This window comes from Ahaetulla prasina, chromosome 1 (genome assembly GCF_028640845.1).
Source record: "Ahaetulla prasina isolate Xishuangbanna chromosome 1, ASM2864084v1, whole genome shotgun sequence".
Classification (NCBI taxonomy): domain Eukaryota; kingdom Metazoa; phylum Chordata; class Lepidosauria; order Squamata; family Colubridae; genus Ahaetulla; species Ahaetulla prasina.
The window spans coordinates 26,991,844-27,011,617 of NC_080539.1; the positions used below are offsets into that span (position 1 = coordinate 26,991,844).

Consider the following 19,774-nt stretch of genomic DNA (forward strand, 5'->3'; position numbering starts at 1 on the left):
AAACCTGCATTAATTACTGATCTGTCTCATCAATATCACCTATAATAGTTCCTCAGCCTAGTATTTTCCAGATGGCATAGGACAGGGATATTAAACTTATTTTCATTGAGAGCAGCATCAGGGTTGTATTTGGCCTCGTGGAGGGGAGCAAAGGGGGGCATGGCCAGCTTCACATCACTCATGTTGGGTCACCTGTGGTTGCCCGAGTGCTAACGCGGCCCTCCAGAGCTCCTTTTTCGCTGGCAGAGGCACTGCAGGCTGGTCCTTCGCTGTTTCCAGGGTGGCCCCACCGGCCAGATCTAAGCCTTGAGTTTGACACCTCTGGCATAGGATTATAATCACCAGAATTCCCAGTCACACTATCATACTATCAAGCCCAGGTAGCTCAGCAATTCTGATTTAAATCTTGGAAAATACTATAGATCAGGGACCTTAGCCAGCTCATCCTGGAAATGCTATGATTTGAATTTGCTACTTTTTGCATGCCAAACATTCTCTCCCTCTTCTCCCTCTTTCTACCTCCAGGTCATTGATATCACAGCTGCATATAGCCTAATCAAGACTTTCCTTATGTTATTTTATCAAATATGAAATGAATAAAAATAATAAATTCCAAGTATATATTTTGCATTTCTATTAATCCTAAAAACATTTTAAAGATACATCTCAGGCCAACTTGATTCTCTTTCATTAGTTGCAATGCATTATGAGGAACGTGACAGTAGTAAGTACACACCTCTTGGTTTCCTTGCTCACCTCACAAAAAGCCTGTAATCTCTGTTTAACCTCTGGTGGGTTCTTTAGAAAGGAATCATTTTAATCATAAATCATTTTCATTCTATGTCCCATTCAAAATCTTACCCAATAGGTGAGTGTCTTTGCAATGCTTCAGGAGTTAATAGTCTTGTATATTCAGTGAGATTCTGAGTATATCCAAAGTAAAGATTTTCATCACTCTTTATGCCAATTCAATTGATACAGTTTCTCCCCAGAGAATCCAGGACTATTAGTTTGGTAAGCAAGCTGATTATTCTCAGTCAGATTTAAATCGGTGTCTGTACCCAAAATGCCGGAGTATTTTAAATCAGAAAAATGTCCTTAGCTATATCTCTAATTTGCCACATTCACAACAGTACCATATTAGTATCCCAAACCTTGATGTTTGACTACAGGTTACATTTACCAATTAGTAACTTATCACAGCATTGCTATTCAATTATGCCTCAGGATGAGGTGTTTTAGGTGTACCATTTACTAAACCGCTTGCCTGTATTCACTCAGAGCAAAGAGGGAAAAAAAGATACCTGAAAATATTAACTCTGATTCCACAAACTTCAGCTCTTTGTCTTCCACATGTAAAGTGCAGCATGACTGTCTTCAGATTGGAATTGTTACCTATTCACAGTTGGATGCTGAGGAGGAGGAGGAGGAAGGAGGAAGAAGAGAAAATAATATTGTGGGATGTGTTGTGAAGTAACAGAGTGCTGGATGTGAGGATGAAAGAGAAGGGTTTAAATCTTTGTTCAGGGCTACTCAGAAAAACTGAAATGGCAAAGACACTCGGAAATGTCTGGGCATCTCTTTTGGGGCTTGTGGGGGTAGTTTATTTTTTTGACAATTTTAGGAAGCTAGGCAAAGTCTTAGCCAAGGTCTTGGTCCAAAGCCAGCCTCTGAACACACTCCCCATTCCATATTAGTACCAATCTAGAGCTGAAAGATGTGTAGAGAACTTTACACAGAGGGTTTTGTACTATAGTTAACAGATGTTAGCTTATGGCTGTGATGGCAAACCTGTGGCATGCGTGCCAGAGGTGGCACACAGAGCCCTCTCTGTTGGCATGCACGCCGTCACCAGCTGGTCTTCTGGTTTCCGGCACGGCAGCTGGTCTTCGTGTACGCTGGAGCGCCGGAAACCCAAAGACCAGATGCTTCGTGCGCATGCCTGCTCTGGCGCGGGCGAAGACCAGTCGGCGCACCGGAAACCTCAAGACCAGCTGGCCGGTGCGCACATGCACACCGGCCAGCTGGTCTTTGGATTTCCGGCACTCTGGCATTCCAGTTTGGGTACTCAGTGACAAAAAGGTTCGCCATCACTGACTTACGGCATCCTGCAATATTCCTATCTGTCATGTTTCAACTGAGTTTTCTAAATGGTCAGAAATAAAATAACCATCAATTAGTGCTATTAGGTTTTTTTGCTCCTCAAGGATCAGGCATTTCAGTTAGTACAACCGATAGCAGTAATTCACATGAAGCAGTTCTGAAATTCTCCCATGTTGTTATCTGATGTAGCTGACAGCATTCGGAAGGGAAGGAGATATGCACCTTCTAGACTTCTTGACAAATCGAGCAGTAACAACATTCCTACAAGACAGAACCGGAGTGACCTCCAATACTCCCTTTGCTGAGGATGGGGAAGAGAGTTTGGATCTTGCAAACTACATTCATCTTGAACCAAGACTCATAGGCACATCAGAAGAAAAAAAATTAGCAAGAAAAGAAATGGAATGATTTCTCTGCCTAATTTCAACCTGCATATCATCTATGCTCTTGGAATGCGGTGAAAGTGTAGGCTTGTTCCTGCATTCTATTTTGCAGTTGAAAAGCAAATATAAATGAACTTTATGGTGGCTCTTTTTCTCCCTAGAAATTTTTAAATGATTTCACTCCACTCTCCTTAAGGAATAACATGAACAGTAAGGATCCTCCATTGCAACAAATGAAAAAGTCATCAAGATGGCAGCTTCCCAAAACAATGCAAGTGACATTGGCAGCTTATAGTTCTGACAGTCAGGTGACCACTTGTGGGTTGAATTGTCTGGACAGAAAATTTAGTAAGATTTTAAGTACTGCAACGCCAACAAAAGAGGCATGAAGAGTTTGTAAGAAAGCCCATTCTCACTGAGTTTCTGGTCTCTTCTTTTAGGCTGTTTGATAGAGTAAAGTTCACCTCACATCAAACTGAATGTTCATACACATTGGGGATATCTTCTGTAGATCCTGTAATTAAAAAAACAACAGCCAAGCAACTAGATTGAGAAACTGGATCTTTTTTATGTTGATCAACTGCAACCTAAACTGATACTGAGACTTAATTAAAACCTTTAACCTTAAACCTTTAAGTGAGATTACATCTTCATTAGATTTGTTCTTATAAAGAAGTTGCAAAACAGATAAAATGGACACTGAGGACATGGCATTACAGTAATGTCAAGACTGTTCTCATTTCATAGATAGAAAATTAACGAAGAGAATGCATTTATGACATATTTCAATCCATTTTCAGGCACAATTCAAAGTCATAAACCTTTTGAAACCTGGGAATATTAAGGTTATTCCCTTTCTTTCCAATTGTAAAGCTGTCACCATTATCAGAGGTTAAGTTGGATTCTGAATAAAGTTTGTTTGTCACGGTTTCCAAGCTTTAGGGCCATTCCTAGTAATTCAGTTTGAATCTATCCACCCATTTTTTGAAACAGCAGTAAATTATACCCAGTATTTAAACTGTTTTGACAAATTCCTTGTTTCTGAATATCTCTAATTACCATGAAACCACCCACAAATTACAGCACTTCTGTCATTGCTTTTGACAGACACGCAGACCTACCAAATGTTGATATTTAAATTTATACTGCGTACTGGATATATGTTTTCTTCTTTGTTTTAAATTTATAATAAACAGGTAGTCCTCCACTTATGACCACAATTGGGCCCAGAATCTCGGTCATTGAGTGAGGCAGTCATAAAGCAAGGGTCCTTGGTGGTCTCTGAGCTTGCTTGTTTTCTTGCAAACATTTTATTACCCTAACTAGGTAACATCATCAGTGCCAGTGAATAGTTAGGGTAATGAAACGTTGCAAGAAAACAAGCAAGCTCAGAGAGCACCAAGGACTCCTCATTTCAACTGAGCTATAAATATTCTCCTTTATTGGTGTCATTAAGCAAGATGCCATGTGATCATTTTGCTTAGTGACTGCAATCCCAGCTCTCCCAGTTGCAGTATTTAAGCGACTGTGGGAGTTGTTAATCAGAGCCCGATGAGGTAATTTCTCAGCACACTGAAGGAATGGCCTCAAATCTGGCAAAAACAAAACCCTAGCCAATATTATATCTGGAAGACTCAGAATGCTGGTGTTCACTAACATTTTTCCCTCCAGAGGGGCAATAGTATTCACTAAAATGCTAGGAAACAATATTCTAAAAGGCTCAGAATCCTGGCGTTCGCTAGCATTTTTCCCTCTGGAGGGATGGAGACTATGGTGTTTGCTACAGCACTATCAAAGGGCAGTTTTCTGAGCTTTTCAGAATACTGACATTCAACAGCGTTTTCACCAGCTTTGAAATCCAGTCGTCCAGTGCAGAGAGGAGGGGAATTCCTTTGGCATGCTGGCAGCTATGAACTGCACTTACCTTCACCACCGGTTCGGGAGTGCATGCACAGAGGGTCAAAAACGGGATGTAATGACATCCTGGCAGGTAGGCAGAGCCTCCCGACGACGACGCTACCAGTTTGCGCGAGCTGGATAGATCCAGGCAGATTTCACCGCTGCATGCTGGGAGAGCAGAGCTCAAATCCAATGTCCCCTCCACTTGCAATGTTTCCTCCCGGCTTCCCCATTGATGTTCTGAGGAAACTGGCAGAGGAGATTGCAAATAGCAATCACATGATTCCAGGGTACTTGGTATCAGCTCATGAATGCCAACAGGTTGCCAAATGCCCCAAATGCAGTCATGTGACTGGAAGGAGGGCAGGAGTGAAAGCCAGCAGGTTCTGACAGGTTCTGGAGAACCGGTAGTGGAAATTTTGAGTAGTTCATAGAATTGGCAAATACCACCTCTAGCATTCCCACCCCACCTCTGAGTGGGGTGGGAATGGAGATTTTGCAAAATCCTTCCCTCAGGAATGGGCTGGGAATGGGGATTTTGCAGTATCCTTCCACTAGGGTGAGGTGGGAATGGGGATTTTGCAGTATCCTTCCCCTGCCACGCTCATCAAGCCACACCCACAAAACCACACCATGCCCACCAAGCCACAAAAAAAAATTTGGATTTCACCACTGGAGGAGGGGCACTGCAATGTTTTACAATAGCTGGAAGGTCTGAGGGCCTTGTGATTGTGAATGGTAATTATACCAGTTGTAAGTCAAGCACTACCTCTATTGCAAGCTACTTTATACAAAAGGATAAACATACAAGATAAATTTTATACAAACAGTAAGTTCACAGAGGGGTGTCAAACTCAAGGCCTGGGGATCAGATCCAGCCCGCAGGGCACTTAGATCCGGCCCCTGGGGCTGCCCTAGAAACAGCGAAGGACCGGCCTACAGTGCGTCTGCCAGCAAAAATGGGGGCCATTGCAGCTGAAAACAGAGCATGCGAGGGCCAAAGGTGGCCTACCTGAGCTCTGTTTTCGCTGGCAGAGCTATCGAGCCACCATAGGTGCCCCCAACGTGAGTGATGTCAAACTGGCCATGCCCTCCTTGACCACACCCACCCCAGGCCCCCAAGGTCAAACACAACCCTGATGCCGCCCTCAATGAAGTTGAGTTTGACACCCCTGCTCTAGAATATAGAATGCACATGTAAAGAGCCATGTTTTTTTATCACTTCATCCAGATTGGCTAGACTTGGTTGTCACCTTGCTCTAAAAACAGGAGGCATTCTGTTTGCCATTCTTCTTCTCACTCACCATAGTGGACTCTGAAGGGCCTGCTTATTTGATCTGAGAATCTATATGAGAACTCCGAAACCCAGAAATGTAAGCTTACCTGCCCCTCACAAAATTCTTCCAAGCAGATTGCACATATGGGAGGAGAACTGCAGGTGCTAACAGAGTCCCCTGTTGGGGCATGCCGATGGGGGGTTTGATACCTCCGTATGGCCAGCCGGTTGATTGCTTGCATGGTCGTTTCCTGCACATTCGTCTGAGGAAGGACAAGACAATAGAGGGAGGGAATCTTCCAAGGCCTCACCTCCTGCCCAGCTGATATGGGTCACAATAGTCAGCATTTCCTTGCAGTTTAAATAGATGACCAAGTTAAAGGGGTTTGTGGCAACCTAGTTCAACCAAACTTCTCTTGCTTAATGCAGGAAATTTTTTAGGGAGCCATATCTTCCTACAGTGTGCTGCTAAACCATTGCTATGGCAATGGCAATGGCAACCCACCTATGAGAATTTCAGGAGAATTCTGACAACTCTCGTAGCAGCACAATGTATGGCAGATATGGTTGGGAGACAAAAAATCTCGACTCTTTGATCTTTGAACTGCTGCTAGGAAACTAGGCTGAGTCAGACTAGGAAGAGAATCTAGCTTTCCTTGCACAGTAAATGACTATTACAGAGTTGTTGGGAGCTGGATGGTATTTACATTTATAAATAAATAGCTAAGCTCACTAGGGAGCTACTTTTTCAAAATCCCCATAAAATCCTTCCGTAAAATCTCTTTATTATATCAGACCAAAATTTAATTGTGTCCATCTATACCAAAAGCCTGATATAAAGCAACCTGCTGCTCAGAGTCTCCAGAAACAGAATGATACAAATTTAAGTACAATATTAAAGTAGAGCTAGTCCTCAACGGTTCACTTAGTGACTGTTCGAAGTTACAACGGTACTGAAAAAAGTGACTTATGACCATCTTTCACAGTTATGACTGTTTCAGCATCCCCACGTGATTTACATTTGGATGTTTGACAACTGACTCACATCTAGGGTTGCAGTGACCCAAGCACAGGATCCCATTTTGTCACCTTCTGACAAGCAAAGTCAATAGGCAAACCAGATTCACTTAACAGCTGTGTTACTAATTTAACAACTGCAGGAGTTCACTTAATGAATGTGGCAAGAAAACTCGTAAAATGGGGCAAAACTCATTGAAATTTAAAAATTTCTCACTTAGCACCATAAATTTGGGGCTCAATTATGGTCATACGTTGAGGATTACCTGTACTATTATAGGTTTGGAGTGATATATTACCTAGTTCTTGTGCTTTGGTGCCACTATAAAAATTTGTGTCTAACATCCAAAGCCTATAGTTCAAATTCCATGGGGACTTAGGTTGCATACAAAGACTCTCACAATTTTCATGGATTACCAGGAAATATTAAGTAAAATATTAATCATGTTATCAGAGAGAGGAACATTTTCTGGGAGGATTGAGAACACTCGATATCAGATGGAGTACTAGTAAACAATTCTTACCTGATTTCTGCTTGGCTGGCAACGAGTGCGAACGAAGAAGATTACAACAATGACCAGTACGGTACTCACAACAGTGAGGAGTATCCAAACATCGTAATCTGGCTGTTGGGAAGACCCAAGAGATTAGAGCTCTGCCATTCATTCCAATGGGCAACCTCACATGATATGCCAAAACAAATCAGAATAGTGTAGTGATTAAGCGTCAATTCAAATCTTTATACACCCATAGCATTCACTAGTTTACATTACATTATCCTATAATTTAGTCAATAATTTGATTAAAACACATAATTTATCTGAGCAGGAAATAAAACAGTATCATGGTAACATGCAGGAGAAAAGTAAGATACATAAATATTGCTAATGCAAAAAGAAGTAAAGGAGAAAAGGTTAGATTAAGCTGGAATAACTAGAAATTCCACATTAGAATATTAAGTTTCAGATGGTGATGATTAGGCAGAAAATAACAGAAATATGTAGAAATATCAAATATGGATACATGTAATCAACATAAAAATAATACTTAAATTCCAGATACAGAAAAAAAACTACCTGGGAAGGAATTATAAAAATATAAAGGGGATTAAGGCTAGAAATATGAGGGATATCAGCAGAGAAGAGAAAGGCTAAAGAATGAGAAATCTGAGTACAAAAGGAACAAATAAGGAAATAGGAATGAAAACTATTAAGAACAAATCCGATTCCCAATCAACAGATTTACTACATGGGGAAAAAAATCTAATAGTATTATAACTAAACAAGAATGCAATAAAAGCTCACACATTAACAAAGAGAAGACTATTAAGATAGGACTGAGTGGTTCTCCAGAGTAAGAAGCTTGAAAGCTAGACTGATAGGCGTCTAGATGAAAGACATCTAAGACAACAAATACAAAGAACAGGACATGAGGCAAAAAGATGATTGCAACAGATCTGCAACAAATAAGTTATTGAGCCAGACTGGGAATTATTACCTAAACTGAAGGAATCAAGGTTTAGGGCTTTAGCTCACCTAAAAGTGCTAATCAAAAGAAACATTTCAGATACAGCAGTAAGGGGGAAAAAAATCACCAAAACTGGGACTGAAAAAAAGACAGAAGGATAATACAGGTAGTCCTCGACTTACAACAGTTCGTTCAGTGTCTGTTTGAAGTTACACTGAAAAACGTGACTTACGATCATTTGTCATACCGTCGCAGCATCCCCATTTATGTTTGGATGCTTGGCAACTGGTTCATATTTATGACAGTTGCATTGTCCTGGGGTCGCGTGATCATCTTTTGCGACATTCTGACAAGCAAAATCAATGGGGAAGCCAGATTCACTTAATTGTTAATACTAACTTAACAACTGCTGTGATTCACTTATCTGGTAAGAAAAGTAAAATGGGACAAAACTCAGATTTAATATACGGTATGTTAACACTGAGATGTGGAGATTTGGCAATAAACTGATTTTTTAAAAATAAATAAATAAAACAAACTGACATTTCCAAGAAAAAGAGCAAGAAACAAACTCAGTTACATTTCTGTTTTGCTTCAAAAGTAAATGGCCAAAGCAGAGACTAAAGGCATTCAACATATGGTTTGAGGAAAACCAAAGACCATTCGCCAAAGAAGCAAAATAATAGCCGAAAATCAACAGGAAAAAAGGAGGAAGAGTGGGTCAAACTCTTTCACAATTCAAATCTGCACCATGATAGGATTAGTGGCATCTTTTGACAGCTTTGATGTGAAAACAAAAAAATAGTTCAAGTTGAGAATAACTGAGGTGCAGGTAAAAGAAGATAGTAGATGGATAAAATAAACATAAACCTCCTTTAGAGCAGCTAAATTTAACCAAGGCATGAAGAAAGGATGAATAGAAAAATATGAAAATCAGCAGCATAAATATCACAAATATGCCTTAGCTAAATTTCTCCAGTCAGCAGTTCCTTACATCAAAGTTGGCTGGTGAGGGATTGGTGTTATAGCCAAACACCTCTGGAAGGGGAATTAATTTGAGAAAAGTTGTCCTAGGCAGGGGTGTCAAACTCAATTTCATTGAGGGCTGCCTCAGGGTTGGGGGGCATGGCCAGAGGGGTTGTGTTGTGTCCCACTCCTCCGCTGACGGCCGGGTCAGGGAAATCCGAATCAGGCGTGCCTCTGCAGCTCTGCCAAAGTCCTAGCAAAGTCCTCAAGGCAGGCAGGAGACCAGAAACTTCAGCAAGATAAGTTCGACTTTGCCTGACTCAGAGAATGCCAGAAAGCAGATCCTTTATATAGGCCATGGGGTGTGGCTCCATGACTCAGCACTTATCCAGGCCTGCCCCTCCCTTCCTTCTGACGGCCGCCTATCAATTCTTCTGAAGCGAGGGTCACTCCAGTCGGCAGCTGTTGGTAATTGACCTCTCTCAGGCTCAAATGCTGTGGGGGAGGGGGAGGGGTCTAGTTGCTCTGTTTGCCTCGGCATGGAGCCAGGGCTGGGGCCAGGAGGTGCTTCCTCCTCCTCAGCCTGTCTGGGCATGGAGCCAGGGCTGGGGCCGGGAGGCATACTAGGACATTCCTCAGCGTTCGGAAGCAGATAAGAAGGCCCCGGCTGCGGTGAGAGCGGGCAAGACACAACAGGTTGTAGCCAGCTTGACATCACTCATTGGGACTCCATTTTTGGCCGCGGTGGCCTCCTGCAGCCCTCTGCCAGCAAACAGGCTCCAATTTTGGCTGCGGTGGCCTCCTGCAGCCCTCTGTCAGTAAAAAGGAGCCCGGATGGGCTGCACACGGCCTTCTCAAGCTCCATTTCTGCAGGCAGAAGGCTGCAAGAGGCCATTGCGGCCAAAAACAGAGCTCAGGAGGGCTGCGCAGAGGCACTGCAGGCCTCGTGGGTCCTTCACTGTTTGCAGGGCGGCCTCATGGGCCAGATCTAAGCACTCCACAGGCTGGCTGCGGCCCCCAGGCCTTGAGTTTGACACCCCTGTCCTAGGCTAAAGAAGAAAGAAAAATGCAGCAGAGATGAAACCATGGCTAATTGCTGTAAGTTGTCTATGATAAAATGGAGAAAACCGGGGCTAGTTAAAGTATAGGTATGCAATCAACATTACTGTGATAATGACCAGATTTTCAATAAGAATCCAGGGAAGAAAAAAACTTATTTACCCAAGCTGGCATTTCCTTCACCTCAATCTTCACATGGGCTTCACGGTTATTGTTCACCACTCTCATGAGAAGTTCAGCATTGTGGCCCCAGATCAGAACAACAGGATGACTCAGCTCTTGAGGCTTCCTCAACTATAGAGAGATGGAATATAAGTTAGGCTCTCTGGACCATTCTACAAAACACTCCCTTGGCTTGGGGGAAACCTGGAATCATTTCCTTAGCATGTTTCAGCAAATATTGGATTCAAGTCTCATCTCTACTGGAAAGATGGCTATCTTAAAATCTCATTGAGTCATATAGTATTGCCCAGAAAGCTGCTTGCTTAACAGTCAGTTTAGTGATAAGAAGGCAATCCTAATGACCAGGTGAGACCATCAAGCTGCCTTGAAATCCAAACGGTATTCCTTTCTGATTTAGTTAGTGATACACTGAGCTTGTTTAATGAATTTATAAGGCCACCTGTCTATCCAATGAAATGCTGGACAGCAAACATAAAATATCAACAGTTGTAACAAACACACCCACACCTCTGGTCAACGTTTCTTCATTAGTATCTTAGGATATCCATCCTATACATCAACACTGGAGCTTCAAAACTAACAGCCCGGCCTGAATGCTTGAAGGAAGAGTTAGTAAGGTTAGGAGTCATCCATATTTAGGGGCAAAGATGTTCCATATGTCAGGAACCATGACAGAGAAGACATGCTTCCTAGGATCCACCAGGTGAAATTGCCTCACTGAAGGGACCAGGAACGTGCCCATTCTACCAGATCTAGTGGGTCAGGCGAAACAGGTTGGGGAGAGATGGTCCCTCTATTACTCTGGCCTCATGGCATGCATCATATTAAAAGAGATAACTAGCCTGTTGAAGTGCAACCAAAATCCTGCTGGAGTCACTGCAGAGCACATAGCTATGTGTTATGTGGGAGTATCATGGTGCATGCAATTCTGCACGTGCTGCTGCATTCTGGACCAATTGATGCTTCTAAATACTTCTGAAGGCAGCTCCATGAAGAATGTGTCACAACAGTCCATATGTGAGGGTGATTAATATGACAATGAGAAGTGCCTCCAATCCAGGAATGGGTGCAACTGGGTGCACAAGAACGTTTTGTGTGAAAGCCCATCTGCTCCTTAGGTATAAGCTGCGAGACCATGAAGACCCCAAAATTGCAAATCAACTCTGATTGAGGAAATGTAACCCCATTCAGAGTTAGCAGTAGAAACTACCAGGTATAGGGAGCTCTAGAACACACAGCCACTCAGGGTTGTCAAGGTAGAAATGAAGCTAGTTCTTCCCCATCCAGACCTACATAGCCTCCAGGCATTGGGAAAAACACAAGCGCTTCAACAGCACCGCTTGGACAGCCTGAGGCACAGAGGTACAAGTGAATGGCATCAGCATACCAATGAAACTCCACCCTATGTCAAACCATATGCAGTGCTTTCATATAGACATGAAATAGGATCCACTTCCTCCAAAGACATTTGAAACTGTATCTCTACTACCTCCTCAACAACCTTGATTGGGAGTTGGCCAGAGTTTGTAAGAAGATAGGCAGCTGCCGGTATATAAATATTTTAAATAAATAAACACCTGTAATGTTGAGAGATTTGATGAAAATTGACCTTTATACCTGGGTACAGTGATGCTCTTTTAACGAGGAGCAGATTACTACCTCTTTTAAGGCAGGTGGAACCATTGCCTCCAACAAGGAGATATTTACCATCGCTTGAGCACAATTACATGTCATCTCTTAGGAGGCTTTAACCAGCCAGGAGGAGCCATGGATCTAACACAGAGGTAGCATTCCAAGGTCCTTGTTCATTTCTTTGGAAGTAATAGGATCAAACTCAGGCCAGATAACTGGACAGCACAACTGAAAGCAGGAAAACTCCAAGCAGATTCAAGCAACTTTATCCATCAGATGCTCAATGTAATTCTCACAATGAACCTGCAAAGGATCCCCAACTCACCTTATCCAAAAGGGACCAAATCACTTAAAACAGGGTCGCTGGTTAGTAATCTGCAGGCGCAATAAGGATGAAGAAATAAGCACATTTCACCACCTTTATTGCCACAAGGCACTCCTTATCTGTATTCAGTCTTGTTCTTTGTCTTTCAGTTTTTCTGCACATATTAATTCTAAAGCATGGGCGCTTTTTTGCCATACTTTGCCAGTGTAATCACCCTTAGTGGAAGTTTTTATCTTGTTAACCCAGTATGAATTAAGGAGACAAGAACAAAAGCAAATATCATCACAAAATATGGGGATTTAAGATTGTATTCAGTTTTCAAAACTACAAGACAAGGAAAGGAATTGGACCAGATAATTTCAAAAATCTCTTCCAACCCTTAAACACTATAATTCTATGACTTAAGGCATTCTCTTTCATGGGCCAGGGATGAAACAATATCATGGGGGCAATAAAAAGATATTACCATAACACGTTTATGCCATGTTTTACTCCAAGCAGGGAATGGGTCCTTTAGAGTCTCTAAGAAAGCAATCATAAGCCGTACTATTGTTGTGTGCCACCCAGTCACCTTATAAATTTGATAAATAATTAAATGTGATTAGCTTCACTGTAAAGGCAGGCTATTACTTTTTTTTGAACAGGATTGCAAAATGTCCTTGCCTAGCAACAATTTTTTTTTTATTTGCATTTATATCCCGCCCTTCTCCGAAGACTCAGGGCGGCTTACACTATGTTAGCAATAGTCTTCATCCTATTTGTATATTTATATTTATAACAATTAGATCATAGCTCCGAGATTAGAAGACGCATTAAAATCTACACCATCAAGAGGCACCAAAAGAAATCCCTGAATACTGTTTCCCTAGTATTCAATTCTAGTGGTGAAATAAAATGAAACAATATTTGTAGATCTGGAGTGATGGAATTGGATTCCAAAGAACGCTTGGGTCACTTTCACTTTTAAAAAAAACCAAGCATTGCTTAGCTCCACTTTTCCATGTTTCATTATGGCAGAATGGCAGGCCTAACATTAAGAAATATGAGGCTACCTGGTCCAAATGGGAAAATCTGTATATCACATGAAAGGACAGTTACAATATATTTGTTTTTACAGGTCACCTGACACAGGAGGAAAGGGAGTCATCTAAAAGCCAAAATAAAGGAATATTAACAGTGCTGTCTTTTCCCCCAAAAGGTTAGTTGCCCTCTTCTCATATTCATTTCTATGCTGGTGACTAACATGCTTCACCTGTTTGAAAAGAAATGGACCTGACAATTCCCTCTGGAGGGAAACGAACAGGGGAATACAGTCTGAGGAAACAGGGCTACCAGGGATGAAGAGATAAGAGAACCAGGCTGTTCACAGTCAGTTCAAACGAGATTCTGGGATTTCTGTTTGCCCATCTACTTATCAGCTGCCCCAATTCATGATGGCATTTCTGAAGACATTACTTTTGTCAAGTCATCTAACTGGCAAATTAATAAAAATTCAGAAATATTTAAGAAAGAGGGGAGTGAGAGAAGGAAGTGCTGGCCGACCACTTCTTTTTAAAGCAAATCTGTTAAAACAAGAAAGAGACATTTCCCCTTTTCTTCAGAATCTCCTTACCTGGTCAGCAGCACTCTGGTCATCTGTAATATCAAAAAGAACAGCCCGAGCTCCTCTCTCCCCTGCCAGTTTTGCCTGCAAAGAGAGGAAAGAATTTAAGAGAATATATGTGAATAACTGCATCATCGTGACCATGTAGCAACGCTCATTCTTTGTTATCCACCTCAATTACTAGATTGGACATCTATGGAGATTCTCAGTCATCCAGGTCATGGTTGTCCCAAAGGTGCTTTTTCAAAAGGCAACTGGACTTTCTGGTTTTTCTTTCAAGGCGTTTTGCTTCTCATCCAAGAAACTTCTTCAGCTCTGGCTGGATGGACAACACAATATACGTACACACTTCAAACACAAAAATGCACTAAGGCAGAATCTTGTCCAGCCCAAGGATATAATACCCAGACACAAACTGAGCAACGTGGTATATGCAGTACAATGCAGTGAGCCATATGCAGATCTGTACATTGGGGAAACAAAACAACCACTTCATAAACGCATGACACAACATAGGAGAACAAACCCATCAGGACTAGATTCAGCAGTCCAACTGTATTTAAAAGACAAAGGCCACTCTTTTTAAAGACAGCGAAGTTCACATTTTGGACAGAGAGAACTGCTGGTTTGAAAGAGGGGTCAAAGAGGCCATTTGTGTCAAAATTGAACAGCCCTCTCTCAACAGAGGGGGAGGGATACAACATCATTTATCTCCAATCTACAACACAGTCTTTTCAACAGTTCCAAGAAGGCTCCACACCCATTTGCACCACTCAGGTGACCCTGATGACACAGATAAACCTCCAGGTGACCTTAACTCTAAAAGAATGCAAATGACCAGCTGTCTTCAAGGAGTATAAATCCTTCCATTCCACACCATCCAGTCAGAGCTGAAGAAGCTTCTTGGATGAGAAGTGAAATGTCTTCAAAGAAAAACCAGAAAGTCCAGTTGCCTCTTGAAAAAGCACCTTTGGCACTACTACACTGCAGATTTATTCTGTGGTCCCCATCTGTGGGAAAAGAAGGCCTGGTTTGTACTGAGTTACCTGTGTCTTTTATAATTTAAAAACAGGCTATTGGAAAGCAAGCTACTGAACTTGGGAGAGGCACACTTCATAAAAAATTGATTCTTCACTCTAAACCAGCGGTTCTCAACCTGTGGGTCGCGACCCCGTTGGGGGTCGAATGACGATTTGCCAGGGTTCGCCTAAGACCATCGGAAATATGGGAAGTATACTTGCGAGTCGAAGAATCGTGCTCCAATGGTTGACTCCACAAGCAATCACTCCCAATCGCCAGCCTAATCTGGCTTCAGGCACGATAAACTTAATAGGGGAGGAGTCTCCACTTTAATGCCTCCGTCCTCAAGGCAATCGCAAGCAGTTCAGATCGCTAGCCAATACGACTTCAGGGGCGATAAATTAAAAATTAATTAAATTAATTTTTAAATTAATTAATCAAATTAAACAAAACAGTTTGCCGCTTTCCCCCCCCTTCTGCGGCTGCTGAGGTGCGCTGAGATCGCTGCGAAAATAATTTTACGGTTGGGGTCGCCACATCGTGGGGAATTGTATTAAAGGGGTCGCAGCACTATAAAGGTTGAGAACCACTGCTCTAAACAATGCATTTATTTATTTACATATACGTTTACAGAATACAATCCCAGTTTGGGAAAAGGAGGATGCCTAGATTTAGAACTATATAATATCACAATTGAAAAGGAAGAAATGGCCACAAAGGAGAGTGTGATTTGTAGTACAGGTAGCCCTTGACTTACAACCACAATTGAGCCCAAAATTTATGTTGCTAAGTGAGACATTTGTTAAGTGAATTTTGCCCTATTTTACGAATTTCTTAACATAACATAACATAACATCAGAGTTGGAAGGGACCTTGGAGGCCTTCTAGTCCAACCCCCTGCCCAGGCAGGAAACCCTACACCATCTCAGTCAGATGGTTATCCAACATTTTCTTAAAAATTTCCAGTGTTGGAGCATTCACAACTTCTGAAGGCAAGTCGTTCCACTTATTAATTGTTCTAACTGTCAGGAAATTTCTCCTTAGTTCTAAGTTGCTTCTTTCTTTGATCAGTTTCCACCCATTGCTTCTTGTTCTACCCTCAGGTGCTTTGAAGAACAGCCCGACTCCCTCTTCTTTGTGGCAGCCCCTGAGATATTGGAACACAGCTATCATGTCTCCCCTAGTCCTTCTTTTTGTTAAACTAGACATACCCAGTTCCTGCAACCGTTCTTCATATGTTTTAGCCTCCAGTCCCCTAATCATCTTTGTTGCTCTTCTCTGCACTCTTTCTAGAGTCTCAACATCTTTTTTACATCGTGGCGACCAAAACTGGATGCAATATTCCAAGTGTGGCCTTACCAAGGCATTATAAAGTGGTACTAACACTTCACGTGATCTTGATTCTATCCCTCTGTTTATGCAGCCCAGAACTGTGTTGGCTTTTTTGGCAGCTGCTGCACACTGCTGGCTCATATCTAAATGGTTATCCACTAGGACTCCAAGATCCCTCTCACAGGTACTACTATTGAGCAAGGTACCACATATACGGTACTGGTGCATTTTGTTTTTTTGGCCTAAATGTAGAACCTTACTTTTTTCACTGTTGAATTTCATTTTGTTAGATAGCGCCCAATATTCAACTACTTCTTGTCACAGTTGTTAAGTCAATCATCGCAGCTGATAAGTTAGTCACCCGGTTGTTAAGCGAATCTGGCTTCCTCATTGAGTTTGCTTGTCAGAAGGTTGCAAAAAGTGATCACATGACGTTGGGTCACTGCAACCGTCATATATGTGAGTCAATTGTCAAGCATCCGAATATAAATCACGTGACCATGGGGATGGTGCAATGGTTGTAAGTGTGAAAAATGGTCACAAATCACCTTTTTCAGTGACTTTGAACAGTCACTAAATGAACCGTTGTAAGTTGAGGACTACTTGCACCGAGTTGCAATGAAATTGGGGAGTTCTAAATGTCTTGGGATCCGTAAATTTTATTGCCAGCCCAACCCATTTGTTCAGATTTTTAGAACATTTGGAAGCACCAATCTTCCTCCCCTGAGCCTGGAAGATGTTCCCAGTAGATTGTGCCCCCTATGGGCCAAAGCAATGCACTGCCCCCTCTGCCTTGCTCACGGACACTCATAACGGAACTAGACTGGCACTGCCCACTCCTTATAATATCTGATCTGAATCCTTGGTCAATGCTCTCTGCCTGAAGAAGGAGTGATCCAGTACCTCCCCCCCAAAAAAAACAAAAAAACAAACACAGGCTTCTATCAGTTGTCATACCACGTTTTTCTAAGCAGTGTACAACTTTAAAACAGTTTAAAAATAGAAGCATACCAATATATTAAACTATAGAAACCACATAAATCAGTGGTCATGAGCAGTGGAGCAATATCATGAGATGCAATGTTAAAATGAGTCAGCCTGCTTTCAGAGTAGGTCCAGACTATAATTAGGACTAGGGATGGGCCACAACACTGGCACATTGAGACCTGCTTTTTGGTTCAATCCTTGGCATCTCTCATTTAAAGACTTTTTAAGAAACTGAAATTGGAGGAAAGGCCTATGGCTCTGAAAGGATAGCCCCTTTCCAGCCTTTTATCCGTTGCAAAGCCGAAAACTGCATCCAAATTTGTGGTGTGTGTATATGTGTGTATAACCTTCATATGCACATGGATCCGGACTCCTGCTTTCAGCTCAAAAGAGGACAATGCCGCAGCCCCCAACAAAAGGCAGGCCCGCTCTGGGTCAGCAAGGTGTGATCTTGCTTCTCAGGAGCCATCCAAGACTTTGACTTTCCATTCCCCTCCTCTCCAGCCCAGCCCAGCCCAGCCCTGCCCTACTTGGAGGAACAAAGCTCTCCTCTGTTCCTGCCCCACACTGAAAGCAGCCCTGCCACCCAAGTTCCGCAATGCACACGCCTGCTCCCACTTCTCCCTGGTCTACCTTAAATTCCCTTCCCCACCCCTTCCGCCCTAGCTAGCTGGCTCACCTGCTTCCCTCCCCCACATCCTATTGGCACTGGATCCCTGCCAGGCCCAGCAGGCCCCAAAGCCACCCGCTGGCTCTGCTTCAAAGCCTAGGATGTGAACCGCAGCCCTGCCTCACCAAAGCCTGGGGCTGTATGAGCCATTCAGCAGGGGCTTTTCGCCAGTTCTGAGCTTTGAGCTTTAGTGCGGGCAGCCTTCAGGCAGGCACATGAAAAAGGCAAACAAAGGGGCAGTGGGCACTGCCAGGCTCAGCCTCTGCCTGAAACAGGAATTTGGGAATTAAGTCCCTCAGAAGACCTAACCTGTCCTTTACGATTTGATAGTTAGAGGTGAGCAAAGGACACAGGCAGACACTTGAAAGCACTCCGTTTTCTTATCGCTCTTAAGATCTAAGGCTGAGCCCTAGCATGTTCTACAATTAGCATATCCATGGGGAAAGCAATACCATCATCAGGGCACTCTGTTTATGGCCAAAGACTTAAATGAGGCAGGCACGGTTCATGTATGCTCAGAATATAAAGGGGACTGGCATACTCTCCAAGTGCATTAAGAGCGCCTGCCTACAGGTAGTCCTTGACGTACGACCACAATAGAGCCCGCAATTCCTGTTGTTAAGTGAGACATTTGTTAAGTGAGTTTTGCCCCCTTTCACAACCGTTCCTGCCACAGTTGCTAAGTGAATCACAGCAGTTGTTAAGTTACTTAACCCGGCTGTTAAATGAATCTGGCTTCCCCATTGACTTTGCTTGTCAAAAGGTTGCAAAAAGTGATCACACGACCTCGAGATACAGCAACGATCATTAAGTATGAACCAGCCGCCAAGTATCTGAATTTTGATCACAGGATCACGGGGATGCTGAAAAAGGTCGTAACTGTCAAAAACGGTCATGTCACTTTTTTCAGTGCCGTGGTAACTTTGAACAGTCACTAAATGAACTGTTGTAAGTAGAGGACTACCTGTATTTAAGTCAACTGGATGGTCTAAACAGGGAACTTCTTCCCTAAAGCAGGGGTCTCTAACCTTGGCAACTTTAAGCCTGGCGGACTTCAACTCCCAGAATTCCCCAGCCAGCTTTGCTGGAAGTTGAAGTCCGCCAGGCTTAAAGTTGCCAAGGTTGGAGACCCCTGCCCTAAAGGACATACAATGACTCTCCTTTTTCTTTTCCCCCTAGTACTCAGACAGTGAAGTTTAACACTGCCCTGATGATGGCATGGGTGGGTTTGGGCAGTAAGGCCAAAGCATAGGAGCCTTCAGCCTATTTGTCAAGAAATGCTGGCAGAGCGGGCCTCTCCTTAGCCAAGCTAAGCCAATAGTGACTTCTTGGCTCTTTTTATTTCTTCCTTCCCTTTTCTGTAAATCCATCGCACCCACTCCCATTTATAATTATACACAAGCCCTGCAAGACCAACTTCTTACATGTCCGCTGGAGTCAAGATTGCCAATATCTTTCTCTCCTTCCTCACTCTATTCTCAGAAAGTGACCGGCTATCAGGATTGATGCAATGCCAGAAAAATGATGATTTTGCAACCTTTGGAAGGTGTCATTTTTCAAGTTGATATATAAAAGCTGTGTGTTATCCAAAATCATGTCTCCAAAATCCCTTGCAAGGTTGCTCAGAATCCAGAGATTGGTCACTTGACAATTGGGGTAGCAAAAAACGTCTCAGTTGCCCTTGATCTCTGTAACCATCTGGTTCCTTACATTACACTAGGAAGTGGGTAACCTTTGGGACACAAACTCCCCCAGCCCCTATCTGTGGTCCCAAATTCCACAAGACTATTACGCAATGGTCAACCGCCAAATCACAGGAGAGCAACATTTGCTTTGCAAAAACAGGAAATCA

General features: G+C 42.7%; 1 protein-coding gene across 1 annotated transcript in view; it reads right to left on the reverse strand.

The window, feature by feature from the left end:
* Window positions 1–5,223: 5,223 nt before the first annotated feature.
* Window positions 5,224–19,774, reverse strand: part of RNF43 (ring finger protein 43) — a 38,145-nt gene continuing 23,594 nt past the window's right edge. Inside the window, exons 3-6 of the mRNA XM_058164526.1 lie at window positions 13,923–13,997; window positions 10,333–10,464; window positions 7,203–7,304; window positions 5,224–5,924 (exon numbers count right to left, since the gene is read on the reverse strand). Coding sequence (XP_058020509.1) covers window positions 5,682–5,924; window positions 7,203–7,304; window positions 10,333–10,464; window positions 13,923–13,997 — 552 coding nt within the window. The 3' untranslated portion in view covers window positions 5,224–5,681. The remainder of the gene's footprint in view (window positions 5,925–7,202; window positions 7,305–10,332; window positions 10,465–13,922; window positions 13,998–19,774) is intronic.